Source organism: Mytilus edulis, chromosome 4 (genome assembly GCF_963676685.1).
Source record: "Mytilus edulis chromosome 4, xbMytEdul2.2, whole genome shotgun sequence".
Lineage (NCBI taxonomy): Eukaryota > Metazoa > Mollusca > Bivalvia > Mytilida > Mytilidae > Mytilus > Mytilus edulis.
The window spans coordinates 17934461-17952500 of record NC_092347.1 but is presented as its reverse complement, the minus strand read 5'-3'; the positions used below and the strand labels follow the sequence as shown (position 1 = coordinate 17952500).

The window sequence follows — 18040 nt, the reverse complement described above, 5'->3', positions numbered from 1 at the left end:
GACTTTAAGCTTTAATCCACAATTTAGTTTTCTAATAATCATGACAGAAAAATATGACAATGGGTCATTGTGTAGAATGTAGTGTTGAGGTTAATCTTATTGATGTGATTTCCAAAAAAAAAACCTAACACTTTACAGAGTTTCTAAAGTATTTATTTTACCAGTCAACTTCTTTAACATTCTTGCATAGTAAATCTATAGAAAAAATATCAAAATAACAAATACTTTCACCAGTATCACACAAAACATTTACTAATATTAATCAGTACACTGACAGAGTAAACATAAAAAGGTATTATGCAAAGCAAAGTAAAGATATACAAAAATCAAATGAAGGCATTATAAGCACTGTAAATCCAGAAAAATTGTGTCAGAATAGGTGGCTGATAATAAAAACTCTCATTTTGAAATTTGATGGCACTATTTGTATGCAAAATTATAATACTTAATTAAACCACAATAAGCCATCTCACATCTTTATCACTTCTTTGAAATTTGCAAAAATAAAAGTACACAAAAAAATCTGAATTGACAGTATCTTGTGCCTTTCAATTACCCTGAAAAATTATTTGAGTACCAACACTTTAGGTTTTGGGTCCAAGATTCTTTTGAGATTTCTTCAAACTCTGTTTTCTCTATAAACTGCTATAAACTGTTCACACAGAGACATCTTTTTCCTGTATGAAACTTTGATAGTGCAAATGTTGAAATTTAAATTGTCAAAACTTACCGGCAAACTTGTAAAAGTATGCAAAAGATTCAAAGCCAATTCCAATACACCACGAATGAAAGTTCACAGCCAAACAAACTTCTTGAAATAATGATATGGTAATCATTGGTAATATCATTGTCTTACAATAAGTGGGTCATCTTAATTAAGCAAATGACCAAACCTTCTAACATGTAAACTACATGAACTATGTAAAATATTCAAGGTCAATAGTCTTCATTAAAATGAGATTTGCCAATACATATACAACTAAATACCAATTATTGTTGAATTAGCATTAGTGCATCCCATAAACTGTCATGACTGTACCAATGTGTTGATGCTGCTGGAAATAAAACATCTCAGCATTGCCTTCGTAACTTTGTTAAGGTGAGACAAAGATGGCAAAAATGCAAATGATAGAAAAGACACACATGTAAAGATCATATAATAATAAATTCAAAAACTTCATTCTAGATAACTATATAAAATCATGTAAAAGAAAATACATGTATGGTATTAAAAAAAATAACAAAAGATTAAACAAAACATATTGTATGTAAACAATGTCATTCTAAAAATAGTTACCAGTATATGAAAGGAATATATGAATTCCTGACATAAATGCATGTTCTGAAAAGGTTATGAATAAATACCTGGTGTATTTTTTTTATTCATAAATGCTTCATCTGATGGTTTAAACAGGAATTTAAACATTGCAACTCCTATATACTTAGATCAAATTAGGTCAAAATGAATCCTTATTATCAACATTTTGATTGCATTCTTTATGAGCATTATTACGAGTTTGGTGTATGCAAATAAAGTTATAAATGCAATTGGCCCATTTTAGATGAATGGGCTGAAACATATTTAAAAATTAGCAAAAAAAAATACTTAACTTCATGATTTCAATACTGGTTGATATTGAAAACGTTCTTTAAGTAAGACAACAAAATCTCAATTGGGGTTAGGGATAAGTAAACAGTTCACTTGAGACATCTGGCATGTTATTTTGAGAAATTCCAAGTACCAGTAAATATCAAACAATGATTTAAAGTAATTTATGGAACACAAACTCCTTTACATTGTGAATATAGTCTGTAAAAATCAACCTTAAAATGGAAATATACTAAAAATATCATCTTAGAACTGGGTTGATAAGAATTTCAACAGATACAGAGTTTAGCGGTTAAATATTAGTGGTGTGACAATACTGATCTCTGTGAAATGAACTTTCAAGTAAACACAAAAACAAAATTTAATTGTAAACCTAAATTCACCTGCCATATTAAAGGACATTTAAAAGAACAAAAATAGTAAACAGATTTCTATAAACTTTGATTGTCTAAAATTATAATCTTCTCTAAAAGCTGTTATACTGACTAGTGAAGTGGAAGCTGAATACAAACTGATCTTTTAAAAAAGGTACTGAAGCAAGAGTTTATACATCTGATATAAATGGACCTTTTTGTCCCTGATCATGTGTACATGTTAAACATTAATAAATATTTTTCCAGTGGCAAAATCTCTGTGAGCTTCTTACATCTCTATACAATATATCCTTTAACAAAAGTTTGTCTTTTAAATGCTGTGGTATACACTGATTTTCAACAAACAATTTCAAATCATATTTGTACAGTTTTCTGATATAGTCTCTACAACAAATCAAGAGATTTTGAGGACTTTCTACATTACATGATAACCATTGTCGAATATTATCACTTTTACTTTTCTCAATCATCCACTGTAAAGATGTCTTTTTTTCTTGCTGTATATTATACCCTGAAGACAACAACAACCAGACCATGTCAGTTAAATTTCTGCAGATTGCAGCACATAACACAGATCGTTCTAACGGGAGTTCTTCTGGAGGTACTATGTAGCCATTATCATCGTCATTAATGTCATTTCCTATAACATTCTCTTCATATTTTACAATAAAATCCATGGAGGCATTAGCATCTAAAAGCAATCTTGCTGCCATGATGTTTCCATTTGAAACAGCATCATACAATGGTGTTCTATTTGGTAAAGATGTAGAATTTATATCTGGATTTGCTCCCAGTTCTAGGAGTACCTTTAGTGAATCAGAATCGTGATCAAACACAGCTTCATGCAGCATTGTTAGACCTTCGTTACTGTGACTGTTGATATCAAACCCTTTTGACGCCAATTTTCTGATAACACTAGATCTGTTTATTCCATCTCTTTCAAAGAGTGCATCAATAATACACTTCCTGTCTTTCTTATCTTGTGGCTTTATACATCTCAGCCTGTATTCGTTTTTGATCATTTCAATAATACCATCATAATCCATCAATTCTGCCCAATCCAAAGCTGTATAGCCATTTAGTTCATTGTCAAGTTTTATTTGATGATTCAGCAGAATTTTAACCATATCTTCATCGTTACGAAGAACAGCCAAATGTAAAGATTCCTGATCATATAGTTTGTCTGTCCCATGATTGAAATGAAAACCTCTATCAAGAAGAAGCTTCAGCATCTTTTTGTTACCTGAAACAGATGTATAATAATTACAGATTTATCTCACTCAGGCCAAATAAAACAATATGAGTGTTTCCTATTACATCCTTGAAAAAAAATAGGGTAAGTAGGTAGGGAATTTTTGTTTTGTTTTCCCCTTTTGTTTACATTGAGTCTATGGGAGAGAAATTTTACGTTGATAGAGGAAAATTTGCATTTTCGTGGATATTTAATTTTGTTGTTTTGGCAAAGTCTGTATAAGTTCCTTTCAACAATTTGTATTTCATTGAACATTTAAATTTGTGGTACATGTACCTCTGTACCCACTTAATCCAAGAGAAATTAGTATCCGACAAATATTAATGAATCCACAGTATTTGACAATACCTAGTAAACAACTTACTTAGCTTGACAGCAGTATGTAAAGCATATGTTTGAAACTGTGGAACAAAGTATCGTCTGGAACTGACCACTAGTTGTAACAACTCAGCATTGTTTGTTTGTACAGCTTTACAAATTGTCATGTTCGTAGCTTTTAGTCCTGCTTTAATCAACTTATCAACAAGTCGTACTGAGTTAATTTCCGCAGCACAACACAAAGCTGTTTTACTTTGAGTGTTAATGTAAGATTTGTTTATATTGGGGTGATCAAGTAGAATTTCCACCATATCTTCAGCACCTTCTAATACAGCTAACATAAGACTAGAAACTTTATTCGTACATGGAGTACAGGTAGCATTGACATCAACGCCTGATAATAGGAAAAAATTGAAAATGTTCATGTTTTTACTTAAAATAGCGGCATGAAGCGGAGTGAGACTCATAGATGATGTCTTCTGATTTAATAAAACACCATTGTCTGTTAAGAATTTAATAATGTCAAATTTTTGTAAAATACAAGATACAATAAGGAATGTTGTCCTTGCTTGACGAATAAATCTGGGATTACTTTGGTTTGTCACATGACTACATTTTCCGTGAAGTATAAATTCCACAACTTTTTCTGGATGAAATATATGTCCATTATGTTTGACTTGTTCTAACATCTTCATACATACACAGGGTGAATCTGATAGATATTCTAAAAAATAATAAAAAAAAACATTTATGAAAAGTTACAGGAAAATTGAAATATTATGATTGACTAAAAAATAATTAGTAAAAGTTTGAAAGAAAGTATGTGTGAAATTTAATTTGTATGACAAAATAAATCACAAAAAAATTGTTTATGGATAAAATTTTCAACACTACACAAGAATATCAACCTAAAGAATATGTTTTTTAAACAGCATGAAAAAAGTTTTCATGAACTGTTTCTTCAGAAAGTATCATTGATTAAAAAATTTGTAAGGTTGGAACCCAGCGTCTCGCCTACTTTTGCTGTAAATTGCAGGCTCAACAAAAATGAGGGAAAAAATCAATAAAAATATTCCGCTTGATACTATCTTTTGATTGTAAGAAGCTTCTGTCCAAGTTTTGAAAAAATCCAGGATAGCTTATGAATCTAATAAATGTTTTAAAAACTTTAACTATATGGATGTAATGTTAACCGGAAGAATAACTAAGTCCATTTATAAGTAAAATACAGATACACAGGTACATAATATTCACAAAATTTCCTTCTAGATACTAGCTTTTGATCATAAACAAGCTTCTGTCCAAGTTTGGTACAAATTAAAAATAGTATAAGAAAGTTATCAAAATTTTAAAAAATTTAACCACAGAGTGAATGTGTGTTTCCTAGTCCATTTAAAGTAAAATACGGAAAAAATGGATTTATCGTTTAACAAAATTTACTTCTGGATACTATCTAATGATCATAAACAAGCTTCTGTCCAAGTTTGGTAGAAATCCAGGATAGTTTAAGAAAGACTTTAAGTTTTTAAAATTTTAATAACTTTAACCGCAGAGTGAATGTAATGTTTTCCCACAGAAATACTAAATCCATTTATAAGTAAAATACGGAAAAAATGGAATTTTATTTTCACAAAATTTACTTCTGGATACTATCTTATGATCATAAACAAGCTTCTGTCCAAGTTTGGTAGAAATCCAGTATGGTTACAGAGTGAATATTTGTGGACGCCGCCGACGACGACAAAATGTAGGATCGTTTAGTCTCGCTTTTTCGACTAAAGTCGAAAGCTCGACAAAAACAGTCAAACAACCATCAGTAACTAAAATAAATTAATTAACTGAAACAATTTTAGATTTTATCTTCAATATTCAAAGATGAGGTATTACATGTTCTGCTATAAACAGTTCTTCCTATGTGCTTCAGGTTTTAAAAAATAGTTATTATCACCATTGCGGAAGAATTAGGTAGATTATAGCACTCAAATGTCAAACTAAACTGAAATGCATCAATTATCACTTTTAGCCCGTTTTTTCCCCAATTTCAATGGCACTGTGGAGTACATTTTATTTTTGTTACCCCCTAACAACTTCTAATGCTCCATCATAATAAACATGTATAAAAGATTTATTATTACCATATCCAAACTGTACATCCAACAGGTCAAGGTTGTTTGTAAGCTTGGTTATAACCTCCTCTTCTGATGACCTGAATAATAACCTCAACACCTCTACAATCCTTGTCTTTTCTGAGTTTTCATCCATCTTTCAAGGATCACCTTAAAATATGCTTTCAATTAAACATTTTCAGAACATTTCATTGCCAAATAAATGTTCTTTATAAAGACATATAAAAACACTAGCAATGATGGCTAGAAATAATTGAGAAAAATGATAGTCATGAAATTTGATGAGTGTCCTCATCAGAGTTTGTCTCTGTTATCATATAAATATTTTTTGTCCTTTTGAAATATGGTGTTAAGAGTAGATATATTTTTTGACATATTGGTTTTGGAAAAATGTTCTTGACTGTTGAAATGTTTCAATTTGATAAACTCTGGAAAAAGGACAAATTTTCATCCATACATTCAAAATACACCATAAATGCTTGATTCCTACAAAAAAGCAATGTGCAAATAACATTTCAAGTAATATGTCTCTTGATGAAATCAGCAACAAACCAATATAATAATAATGAATCCAGTCAGAAACTGTTTGAGTGTTTCTAATGATTTCAAGCATAATCAAATCAGTTTTTACAATGGGAGATAACTCAGCAATATTAAATTTTGGATGCAGTTTTGTTGTTTCCCAAATAAACAAAAAAAGTCATCTCTAGACATAAAATAAAACCAATCAAATCTTTATGCGTCTGTATTTCAAGACTTCAACCAATATTTTCCAATTGTAAGCCTTCAAATTAGAAACAATGCTATCATAAACAGCTTTAAAGAGGGAGTATGTAGCAGTCAAACCAAATTTATACACCAAATCAGTAATTTCTGCTCTTTTACAACATTATCATCTAACAAAATTAGTCAGTACAAATCATGTATTTATGGTTTCCCAGCTGGTACATGTGTATTAAAAACACTACGATGTGGTTTGATTGCCAATAAGACAACTATCCAACATAGACCAAAATAACCTTGATATAAACAACCTTCAACAATGGACAAGACCAATACCATTTAGTTAGCTATAAATAGCCCAAAAATGATTAATCTGATAGAATTCAAATTAAAAAAACTAGCAGCCATGTACAAAACTATCAGAAAATATACCGTGAGTGAGATAAAAATGACAACCTTTGAATTACAGGCTCATGATTTGGGTCAGGTACATGGGCAGTGTTAAAATTTTTTAGTGAGCCTGGAACCAGCCCCTAACCTGGGACAGCCTTTACTATTTATAAGACAAATCTTTACAATTATCTTGTTCTCTTAGTCTACCTTACTATGGTTCAATAATCAGATGCTCAGAATTGACATTTCATATTGATTATGGCATTTTCCCATCCTTTACATTTAATTCATTTATAGTGCAGATTAATTCTTTAAATAATGACTGACATTTTTAAATAAACAACATAACAATGATTCATGAATCATAAAATAACTATACCTTTACTTCAAGTTACATAACACTTGTACATCTACATATTTGTAGTTAGTCTTCTGACTGGAAAATTCCCATGCCGAAACCTACACATACTTCATATTACACTAAAGAAATTAGATATTGGAGGATAATTCTGAAATATATATACAAATACATTTTTGGTCCATTTTTAGTAAGTTTTCAGGTATATTATACACACTGATTAAAATGTATTTTAAAAAGGCAGTGGCTGTTTTGCCGGCAGTGGCTATTTTGCCGGCTGCGGCAAAATAGTCTCCTAGGGGCTATTTTGTCAGCTCCGCCAAAATAGCGATCTATATAGAGTTTTGCTATGTTGCCGGTCCTATTTCAGATTTTTAATCCGACTATTTGAAATTAAAAATATTTCTATGAAATTATTTATATACAAATTGGATATAGGGCTAAATGTCAATATGCTTCCCTCTGAAGAATTAAAATCATGATCTTCTATTATTAGCACTCCAAAACATAGCCATAAATTGTCACAAAGTGAGAAATACAGACAAACACAGCTTCTTTCCCAGCAGATTGCAACTTTGGTTTCGGAAGATACAGAAAACAATTATTGAAACAAAATCATTCACTTTACAAAATATATAAAAACATTGGAATGATGGAAAGCATTGCTTAGTGGTGGAATTTCTTAAAGTGGAAACATCTGATCAAATGGAATCACAAAGGGAAGTTGAGATCTGAATGAACAAGCGGAAAGTAGAACCGATAGTCAATGTAGTGAAAGTGGTGAAATCGAATCAGCGAGAGATGACATTCAATTTGAACATTGAACTCTGCTGAAACGATTTCAAGTATAGTTTTACCACCTACAATGAAAAAGCGTGGCAGACCAAAGGGAATTACAACAAACTGTAATAGGATTACCCAAAAGGTGGGCACTAAATGTATTACTTTTGATCAAAAAGCGTCTAAAGAGACTGATGTGATTATATTAGAATGGTTTGTTGGAAAAGAAACAGCAAAGTCAGCAGTTGATGACGGTCTTGTGATAAAAGAGGAACAGGTAGAAACTTGCCCTGAAATGGTTTCAACTTCATGTGTAGACAAACTAGTTAATATAAGATTAATAAAGAAATATTGCACAGAAGATGCTTGGAAATCGATCAACAGCATTTATTGTGTCAAAGTTGAGTTGAATTTATATATCTGTAATTTTTGCAAAAGCAATGCAGACGCAAAAGAAACCAGTGTCATGTGCAGTTTATGTCTTCAGTGGCAACATCTTTCGTATGGTTTTGTTACACTTGTTAAACATTTTGAGCTTGTTGAATTGTTTTAGAACCTATAGGATATTTTATTTTAAAGTTTTAATTAGAATGTCGATTTTTTTATATAGGTTTGCATGCTTGTTATATATTTTTTTAACTATCAATTTTAATATTTATGTTTTGTAAAAGTGTTTTAAAAAATACATATAGTTTTAGAGACTTCTTAATACATAAAGAGTATCAATTTTAATATGCAGGTTCTGTCTAAAGTTATAAAGAAGTCATACTTGTTTAGAGATATTCTTATTAAAGTTTATTTTTCTATATTTTTTCTATTCTTATATACTGAAAATCTTAATTTGGACCGGCAAAATAGCCAAACTCAATATAGATCACTATTTTGCCTGAACCGGGAAAATAGCACCTAGGAGGCTATTTTGCTGAACCCAACAAAATAGCCCATTACTTTTTCAATTCATCAATCTCAATTATCTATTTTATCAAATTATTGCATTTAAAATTGTTATTTCATCTCACAAGAACCATGGTAAGAAATCTGCTTTAAGACAGAGAGATTATCACATATTTATCATGGATTCTATAGGTGTCATGTGCACTGTTAAAATTGGATGCAATACACCTTATCGCTAATCCCGGCTGACCCAGACGCTTGAACTTTTGACGCATACAACAATCACTTTTCAATTCTGGCCTCAGATATATAGTTTTATGAAGTCAAAATTTTACAGGAACCTGTGTGATATCTAGTAATGCCAATGACAAATAGCGATAAGATGAATATTCTCGCATAGTCAGAGCACGGTGCTCATCTCAAACGGGAATGTTAATTTGACTTGAGGGCACATACTGATAGGTACTGTCAATTGTCATCATGTTCCGACGTTGCTGTTATTCCTTGAAAAACAAAGGATTCAAGATATATATAGATCTCCGACTCTGTAACATTTATCTGCACTACATCTTTGTAACTTGTTTAATACTTACGCATATATTTTATGCAACTTTGTTTTTTAAACAACACATTACATTTAAGTCATTTTTCTCCGAATAACATTATTTGTACAATGTTTTAAGTATAAATGTGTGCCAAAAAATTAAGAATTTGTTGTTCTTGCCTACCATTTTTGTCTTTTACATCTTTGTTATAACCTGAAGGACTCCTATTTTTAAAACGTGTTACCGACTAAATGAATTTCTACAGCTAAATACCAAAGAAATAATATCTTATACAACAGACAACGGACTTTTTTCTATACAGCTAAATACCAAAAATATCTTAAACAACGGACCTCTTTATCTATACAGCTTTTGTTATAGATAAAGATTATGTATCCTTGTGTTTATTCAATGCTAAACATATGGAAATTTTCATAAAAAAAATCCACAGCCCTTCACCGCGTACTCTCATTTTTGACAATTAGGTGCTTGATAGATAGAGGATAAGGATGTTCTTATCCCATGCATGGATTACCTTTAATAGTTGTATTTGGCACAACTTTTTGGAATTTTGGGTCATCCATGCTATTCAACTTTATACTTGTTTGGCTCTCTAACTTTTTTATATGACCGTCACTGATGAGTCTTCTGTATATCTATGTAAACGAAACGCGCGTCTGGCGTAATGATACATTATAAGATAAGATAACTTTATTAGCACTAACGCATTGACAATAAATGGTTATGGCAACAAATTAAAGACAAACTATAATAACATATATACAATGAAGGAGTGACAGTGGATAATTATGAGAGAAATGTATAAAAATAAAAGAGAAGCATATAAATTATTACAGAAATCAAGTACCTTTTAGTAATGATAAAATTGAGAATGGAAATGGGGAATGTGTCAAAGAGACAACAACCCGACCAAATAAAAAACAACAACAGCAGAGGGTCACCAACAGGTCTTCAATGTAGCGAGAAATTCCCGCACCCGGAGGCGTCCTTCAGCTGGCCCCTAAACAAATATATACTAGTCCAGTGATAATGAACGCCATACTAATTTCCAAATTGTACACAAGAAACTAAAATTAAAATAATACAAGACTAACAAAGGCCAGAGGCTCCTGACTTGGGACAGGCGCAAAAATGCGGCGGGGTTAAACATGTTTGTGAGATCTCAACCCTCCCCCTATACCTCTAACCAACTGTAGTAAAGTAAACGCATAACAATACGCACATTAAAATTCAGTTCAAGAGAAATCCGAGTCTGATGTCAGAAGATGTAACCCGCACAGAAAATAAACAAAATGACAATAATACATAAATAACAACAGACTACTAGCAGTTAACTGACATGCCAGCTCCAGACTTCAATTAAACTGACTGAAAGATTATGATTTCATCATATGAACATCAGGCACAATCCTTCCCGTTAGGGGTTTAGTATCATACCATCATAACATATATGAGAAGAACATAACCCGTGTCATGCCAACAACTGTATTTTAGAATAAATGTGTTTAGTTCCGATGCAAAGACCTTATCAGTGACTCAATATTAACGCCAAAATATGCAATCTTTAATGACTTGAGTTTCTCACCAACAAGTATTCATTCAAATAGTTGACAACAATTTTTAATATTGTTGGGGAATTACTATTTAGAATTGATATGTTACACATGTATAAGTAGATGCATACACAGGTTGGGAATTTCCATCACATATGGGTCCAATCAGAAGTTAAAATTGTAGTCTCCTCACTTGACGGCATCCATTCAAAGTGGGGGGGGGGGGGGGGGAAACAATTTTATGTAAAAAGATTTTGATGGTAAGGATAGGGTCGGACAATAAGTCAGTGAATATCATTTATCTCTCAAAGTAGTAATTTGAAACCAGTCATTGTATTTGTGTATATAGAAGATTACATAAGCTTGAATGATTTTTCAAGAAAATTAAATCATAAATCCAAGAAATCTTATAGACGGTTCTGGACCAAATGGGACTAACTTTATCGATCTTTATCCGTCCCCAGTAGGAAATATACAGTAAAATATACAATGAAGGGAAACATCGAACACGGGTGTTTTGATTATGTCCAACAAAAATGGCTGAAGTTTCTAAAATAGAACATATAAGACTAAACCTGGTTTTTGGCTTATTTCTTAACACACTTTTTCAAGTGGTTAATTTTTTTTTATCCTAGATTTTTTGTTTGGTGAGAGAGAATTCGATCAGCTAAGCAAGGACGAAAACGTTTTGAATCGAAATTTTTTATTTATTTTAACAGAATCATTTAACATTTTTATTTGACTCACGGCATGGATGGCTTGAATTAACCGAGTCAAGCAATTGTCATATTTTATGCGAACTCTACTACACAGTTGGTATAGTTTTCCGAGTTTAAACACATACAGGATATACTAGGATATACTGAGTATACTGCCTAAAACTCGTGATAGCTGGAATTTTTGTATTTTATTTGGTTTATTTTTTTTAATTCAGTTAGATTCGACCTTGTGTTTAACTGAATTTGTGTACATGATCAAGGGAGAGGCGATTGAAATCACGAAAATAGTTTTATCCAATTTCACACATTAGTATACATCTATATATTATAATATGTTTTTGTCTTTGAGGATTTCAGATCAGGATACACGGTGTGTGTCAGATCTCCATGTTTTTGTCTTCGAGGATTTCAGACCTTGTGTTATATTAAGGTGTATAGGATTCTTTTCTGATACCATGATTAGTGTCAGTTATAGTCGATAATAAAAAAAAAAACTTAAACACATGAATGATTCGTAGGGAGTAAACGTCTATAAGTCTCTATAGAACAGCGACCAAACGACAAAATGACAAAAAAATATCTTTTATTCTAATGATAAATCTCAACCTTTTTCTTTTAACATCGACCAGGAGCTAGAATAGAAATGGGACAATGCAGAATTTCCCCCAGTTAATACGATCTTCCAGGTTTTTCGTTTTCCTATCATAATATCCTTGATGGGGACTGCTGCCTCATTACCCCAGTTAACCAATACAGTCCAAACGGAAATACAGTTGTGGTAAGTTCTGCGGATGATTGTGATTTGTTTGATCGTTATGGAATATATGTGTCACAGATGACAATATGAATTTCATTGATCGTATATCCATAATACCGTTTTGTTTTTTTTCGGATGTGGTATCAACGACTAAACTTATCGTTGTTTTTTTACTTGCCATGAGCAGCACATCTGGTGCCAATGGTTGAGCATGAACTGCTGTTCTTCCTGAGCATCTGAGTGAAAATTCAGTTTTTGGGGAGGAGTTGGTGTTGTTGTTCAGCCTTTAATTTTGTAATGTTTTGTTGACTGTCTTTCCAATGTTTTACTTTTTGGCAATTGTATTTTCTGTTCAGTTTCTTCGACTAAAGTGTTTGATTGATGGTCCTTCTTATTTCATCCCCTTTTATTTATAATTAACAATCCCGTATTAACGAATGCTTCGGTGCAATTGCTCAAATAATACTGAACCTGGTGATATAAAATCAAGCCGTTCCCCTCGGTATTAAAGCACTTTTTAACGGACCAATGAATTAAAGTTACATTATGACTACAGCCAGTCAGTTGTAAACCAAAGACATAGAACACATGAATATCAAAAGTGAAGAATCATGCAGGCAATATTGTGATTGGTACAGAAAATCAATCAGGGCTAGAAAAGTGTTTAAAGCGTTGAACCCTTCTTTTTTCTTTGTTTTACTTTTTGTTATTATACAGACTGTTACTAAAAACTAAATTGGGAGAAAATGAAAATATGCCCAGGCGTCTGAGGTGCAAAATTATCTAATTTTTGAACAATGGTTTGTTGAAACTATTCCTTTAGTGGATTTTCCTTTTTGGGTCTACTAGCCTTTTTGAACGCGTACTGCTCAGATTCCGTAACCGCTGTACACGATATTCACACAAAGAGTTTCAAATTAAGATTTACACATAAAATTGGAAAAGTACTTTAAGCAATTGTTTAAAGTAAAACAAAAATAGTGGTGAAAGAGAGGCTGCTGATACCAAACGGATATTTAAACTCAAAAGTTCATATAGTCAACAGACAACGCCATGGCAAAGATCTAAAACGATCTAAAACGACGAAAAGACAAACAACAAAAAACTAGAAAAATGAGCAACACGAACTCCACCCAAAGCCTGGGTTATCACATTTGATATTCAAACAGATGACGAATCTTTACGCGTTAAAATTCTTTATGTCGCTGAGTGCTATATCACTCCTAACTTTTAATTTTCATGTCGCCTGTATTTGTTGTTGTCAGTTACAAGTGTCATATCGACAAATTAAAGGTTGAGTCAATTTTTCAGCAACATACAGATGTCAAGAATGAAATAAAACTTTTTCTATAACTATATGTTGTTGCTTGATCTTGAAGATTAGATTCAGTCCAAGTTCATAACGATCCATGAAGGTTTACAATGTATCATGTAAAAAAAAGTAATCACATACTGTCCGTAAATGTTAACTGTAAAAAAAAATGTTCCATCCATCAGTCATGTCATTTAAATAATGGAAACCAGGGACATGAAAATATTAAACAACAAAGATTTTATAGAAATAAGATGTGGTATGAGTGCCAAATAGATAAATCTCCATCCAAGTCACAAAGTGTAAATATCAAACAATTATAGGTGAATGTATGGTCTTCAACACAGAGCATTTACTCACACCGAACAACAACCTCCTTTTCATTAGCGATGGGTTATAGAAGTATTTGATGTGTAACAAACTTTAACTTGCAAACTGCGGTAAAAATTAAGTTTTTTTTTATCAGGAAAATAAGGGAAAATGAAAAATAAATAGTTTTATTATTTTGCTCTGGATATATATATGTCTATTGGTAATGAAAAAAAAAAAGATTCTGTCCAACATTCATAAAATACATTAAAGGTTTGACAAAGTTATTGATGTCTGAATAGGTTTGCCAATGAGACAACAGTTAATATCAGTCATTGTTCAAAAGAAGTTGATCTAAGCAATTATAGGACATCGTACGGACGTAAACTATGAGAAAAACCCATACTGTACAGTCGCCCGGCTATTTTAAGGCCCCAATTTAAAAAATGACAAACATACCAAAACGGAAAACCAACGGCCTAATTTATAACATGACAATTTACAAAAAACAAAGTTGACAAAACTTGAACCAACAACAACTATTTCTCGCTTCCTTGACATAAATGTCACAGGCTGGGGGAAAATCCTCACAATTTTGAACAAGAACATATATTATTATTAACAGATTTAATTTAAAGAGCTAACATGAAAAAAATAGTACTATAATAATGTAAAGTAACATCATCTCTAACCCAGAGAATCCGAGTTAACCGGATCTTTACTTTTATTGTCCTCTGTCTTTTTGGGTTCCACTGTAACTGTTTTCTTGCTCTTTTGTCTACCAAACAGTGGTTTATACTTAAGTCCTTGTTTACTTTTAATTTGTTCCGAAGCGAGAGTTACAACCTGCGACAGATCAATATCCTCCTCGTCATCGGTTCTAAGATACCGACAATGTTTTAATTCGTCCCAGATATCCTTTGGTGATTTAGTCTTCTTCTTCCCGCCAACAGCTCCATCAGGACATCCGTATAGGGATTCCTCCAACTGTTTTTTGATATACTCTTCTATTCTTTCTAGATAGTCTTCCTTCTTATGTAACAAAATTACAAATCTATTGTGTTCGTCCATCAGAAGAAGTTGTCTGCGCTCTTCGTACGGGTCATCACCCAAACTAAACAAACCATCGGAGATGCTGAAAGACATCCTGGATTCCTGGATTTTCATTGCCTCTTTATCAATACTGCTATGGCATGAGTACTGTTTGGTCATTTGTGCGAAATTCGTGGATTTTCCCGTAGCGGAGAAACTTCGTCGTTCCGGGCTACTATTACACGACTTTTTTCTTGACTGCCTCTCGAAATTGGATCGTGCACTTTTCGATTGGCCGTTTCGAGTTCGAGGGACGGCAACTTTATTGTAACTTTTTATAGATACGGGCGAATCACGACCGGCATTTGTATGTAAAGTTTTATCCTTTTGACAATTATTTTTAATATCACTGTCCTGTTTGTTTTCCAGTGGTTTGGGTTTTTGTTCCGTTTTCCTAAGCTTGGTTGTGTCATCTTTACCTCGTGTTTCGTTTTGGTGCTTCTTGTGACGACATGTTCTGGAAAACTGATTAGTCGTCTTGTGTTGTGAAGTTTTTCTTGGAGTTGTGTTATTATTTGAATCATGATTTACTGCACCACTTTTCTGTTCTTTGTTATCATTAGTATCGGGTATCTCATGTTTTGTTCCATTTGATTCATCCAGCATGTCCTCTATAGGATTCACGGTAAGTGTGCCATTGTTTACGTCGTTACATTGACGTGGACTTTGACTAACGGTATCCTCCTCTTTCTTTGGCATTTCATTCTCAACACTACTTGTTTTGTTCATAATACGTGGCGAATTAACATTTCCTGTTTCTATGAAATTAAAAGTCAAGCTCATTTTTTTGTTTGGGGTGTCTTCTTTTTCTGGTTCCTTGACTACAGGTTTGTAAGTTTCGGTAGGTTTTTCTCCATAAACTATACATATTCCCGTACATTTCGATGGTTCATATTTTTCTGTAGTATGTTCGAGCGGGGAAGTTAGAATTTCCTTGCTTTCAATTTTTTCTACGAAATCAGACTCTTGTATAATTGCATCACATGTTTTAGATTTAAAAAACTGTGGTCTATCTAAGGATTCAATACTCTGACGCTTTTTAGATATGCTTTCACGGGAACCGTTTAATTTACTATCCAATGCAGATGTTGAAGGTCGATGAGATGTTGAAAGTCGATGAACAGATTCGCTTTCATTGAAATGGCTATCAAAAGTTCCTGACATGACAGAATTGCTCTTACTTTCCTGAATAGCTTCCACACTCCTGCTTGTAAAAGCACTTTTAGTTTTCCGAAGATGTTCTCGACCCTGTAATTTCAAACGTTTTTCTGCGTCTGCTATACGTAACATAGAAGTTGTATTAACTGTGTTCTGAGGAGGACTTAGTCGGCCGGTTGCCTCGAGATCTTTAAGTCTTGTGACCTCGTTCACTTTCAAATGAGTTTTGATTTTGGAAACTTTGTCTCTAAATCGTCTATAGAAAACCTTCATCCCTCTGTTTTCCATATCGATTAGTTTCACAGAATATTGTGCTTCGGCATCCAAGGTCACTAAATTTTTCTTCAGACATCGTTGTTCTTTAATATTGTACTTGACAGCCGCAACCTCTTTGTCGCTATTCAATATCCTATTAGCCAGTTTAGACATCTGAAAGTAAAAAAAAAGTGTCTACAAAATCTTCGTTTCTACAACCGTGAATAGTCAAGAATACAGTAAAGTTTAAGCGTGAATCGAAAAACATTTGTTTTTCAAAGACCAGGTCAGGAATATGACAGTTGTGTTCCATTTGTTCTGTTAGTTGACATAGACTCACGTTTGATTTTGTAAAATTTTATGGACTTTTTGAATCTTTTAATAAGGTTGGTATTTACCTTTTCGTCTATAGGTGCCTGCATAGTTTGGCTATAATTTAGACATGTTTTTTGGTGGAAAAAATTTAGACATGTTTTTTGGTGGAAAATTCTGGCGCTCTACCTACTGTTTTCTGTTTGACAAAATAAAACAGCTATTTGTTAAGCACATGCACTGCCCCTGGCCTCTAACTACTTTTCCCCTGTGACAAAACAAACAGTAGTTCTGTGGTATAAACAGACAGGGATATGTTAAGCCATTATGAATCTATTTACCGTAAGTTCTTTTTGAAAATACATTTTCATGTTATTCGTTTCATTGGCAATCACACCACGTCTTGTGTTACGTAAAATATATTTTTATTTAAATATTTTGAATCTATTTACCGTAAGTTCTTCTTGAAAATACATTTCCATGTTATTCGTTTTATTGGCAATCAAACCACATCTTATGTTACGTAAAACATATTTTTATTTAAATATTTTGAATCTATTTACCGTAAGTTCTTCTTGAAAATACATTTCCATGTTATTCATTTTATTGGCAATCAAACCACATCTTATGTTTCGTAAAACATATTTTTATTTAAATAAATGTATAATTACTTATTTCTTTGTGATATTCTCTCGTTTCAAAGTCTTCCAGTTTTATGATTCGTAAAACATATTTGTATTTGAAAAAATATATAATTATTTATTTCATTGTATTGTTTTCTCGTTTTAAAGTCTTCCATCTTGAAGTCATTTGGTTTTGACCCGGTAATACTTCATGAAACCAATTCTACGAAATTCGGAAAGAGTTTCATATTTTACCCTACAGAATAAACTGTAATATATTATTGTTTTTTTTTAGTTTGGTGGGGTGCCATATGAAAATCTTGCCCGAAATTCAATTTCTGTTCTATGAAAATAAGTAAAAATATTCTTACCTCTTAATTTTCACTTATATTTCCTATAAAATTAATTTGACACATCTCCGACCAAACTTGTTGTTAAATGACGACAGCGAATGGATTTATTGTGGATTACGGTTTATTATGGATTAATAGAGATTAACCCAACTTAAATGGCCATTGTATTCAGAAGATTATTTTTTAAAATAATTAAGTATTCAT

The 18040-nt window shown here is 32.2% G+C and overlaps 2 protein-coding genes across 5 annotated transcripts; both read right to left on the bottom strand.

Moving 5' to 3' along the window:
• Positions 1-137: 137 nt before the first annotated feature.
• On the bottom strand, positions 138-9625 carry LOC139521749 (putative ankyrin repeat protein RF_0381). 4 transcript variants are annotated; one of them, XM_071315328.1, is made up of 5 exons: positions 9556-9625; positions 7175-7304; positions 5689-5829; positions 3600-4277; positions 138-3226 (listed from the first exon to the last, which is right to left on the bottom strand). In XM_071315328.1, exons 3-5 carry the CDS (start codon positions 5813-5815, stop codon positions 2211-2213), a joined length of 1821 nt encoding a protein of 606 aa, XP_071171429.1. In that variant the 5' UTR covers positions 5816-5829; positions 7175-7304; positions 9556-9625; the 3' UTR covers positions 138-2210. The 4 variants fall into 4 exon arrangements, with proteins under 4 accessions (XP_071171429.1, XP_071171428.1, XP_071171426.1 ...); XM_071315327.1 differs by having other exon boundaries at positions 7175-7400; positions 9372-9569; XM_071315325.1 differs by having other exon boundaries at positions 9421-9569.
• A 5030-nt stretch (positions 9626-14655) lies between these two features.
• LOC139519109 (pre-mRNA-splicing factor CWC22 homolog) lies at positions 14656-18040 on the bottom strand. The gene is made up of 2 exons (XM_071310916.1): positions 17855-18040; positions 14656-16722 (listed from the first exon to the last, which is right to left on the bottom strand). Exon 2 carries the CDS (start codon positions 16720-16722, stop codon positions 14731-14733), a length of 1992 nt encoding a protein of 663 aa, XP_071167017.1. The 5' UTR covers positions 17855-18040; the 3' UTR covers positions 14656-14730.

Excerpts from the sequence above, each read along its gene's own strand:
- LOC139519109 (XM_071310916.1), bottom strand. The coding sequence starts at position 16,722 with ATGTCTAAACTGGCTAATAGGATATTGAATAGCGACAAAGAGGTTGCG.
- LOC139521749 (XM_071315328.1), bottom strand. The coding sequence starts at position 5,815 with ATGGATGAAAACTCAGAAAAGACAAGGATTGTAGAGGTGTTGAGGTTA. Across the intron at positions 4,278-5,688 it reads GGATGTACAGTTTGGATATG|AATATCTATCAGATTCACCC; the intron begins GTAATAATAAAT and ends ATTATTTTTTAG. Across the intron at positions 3,227-3,599 it reads ACATACTGCTGTCAAGCTAA|GTAACAAAAAGATGCTGAAG; the intron begins GTAAGTTGTTTA and ends CATCTGTTTCAG.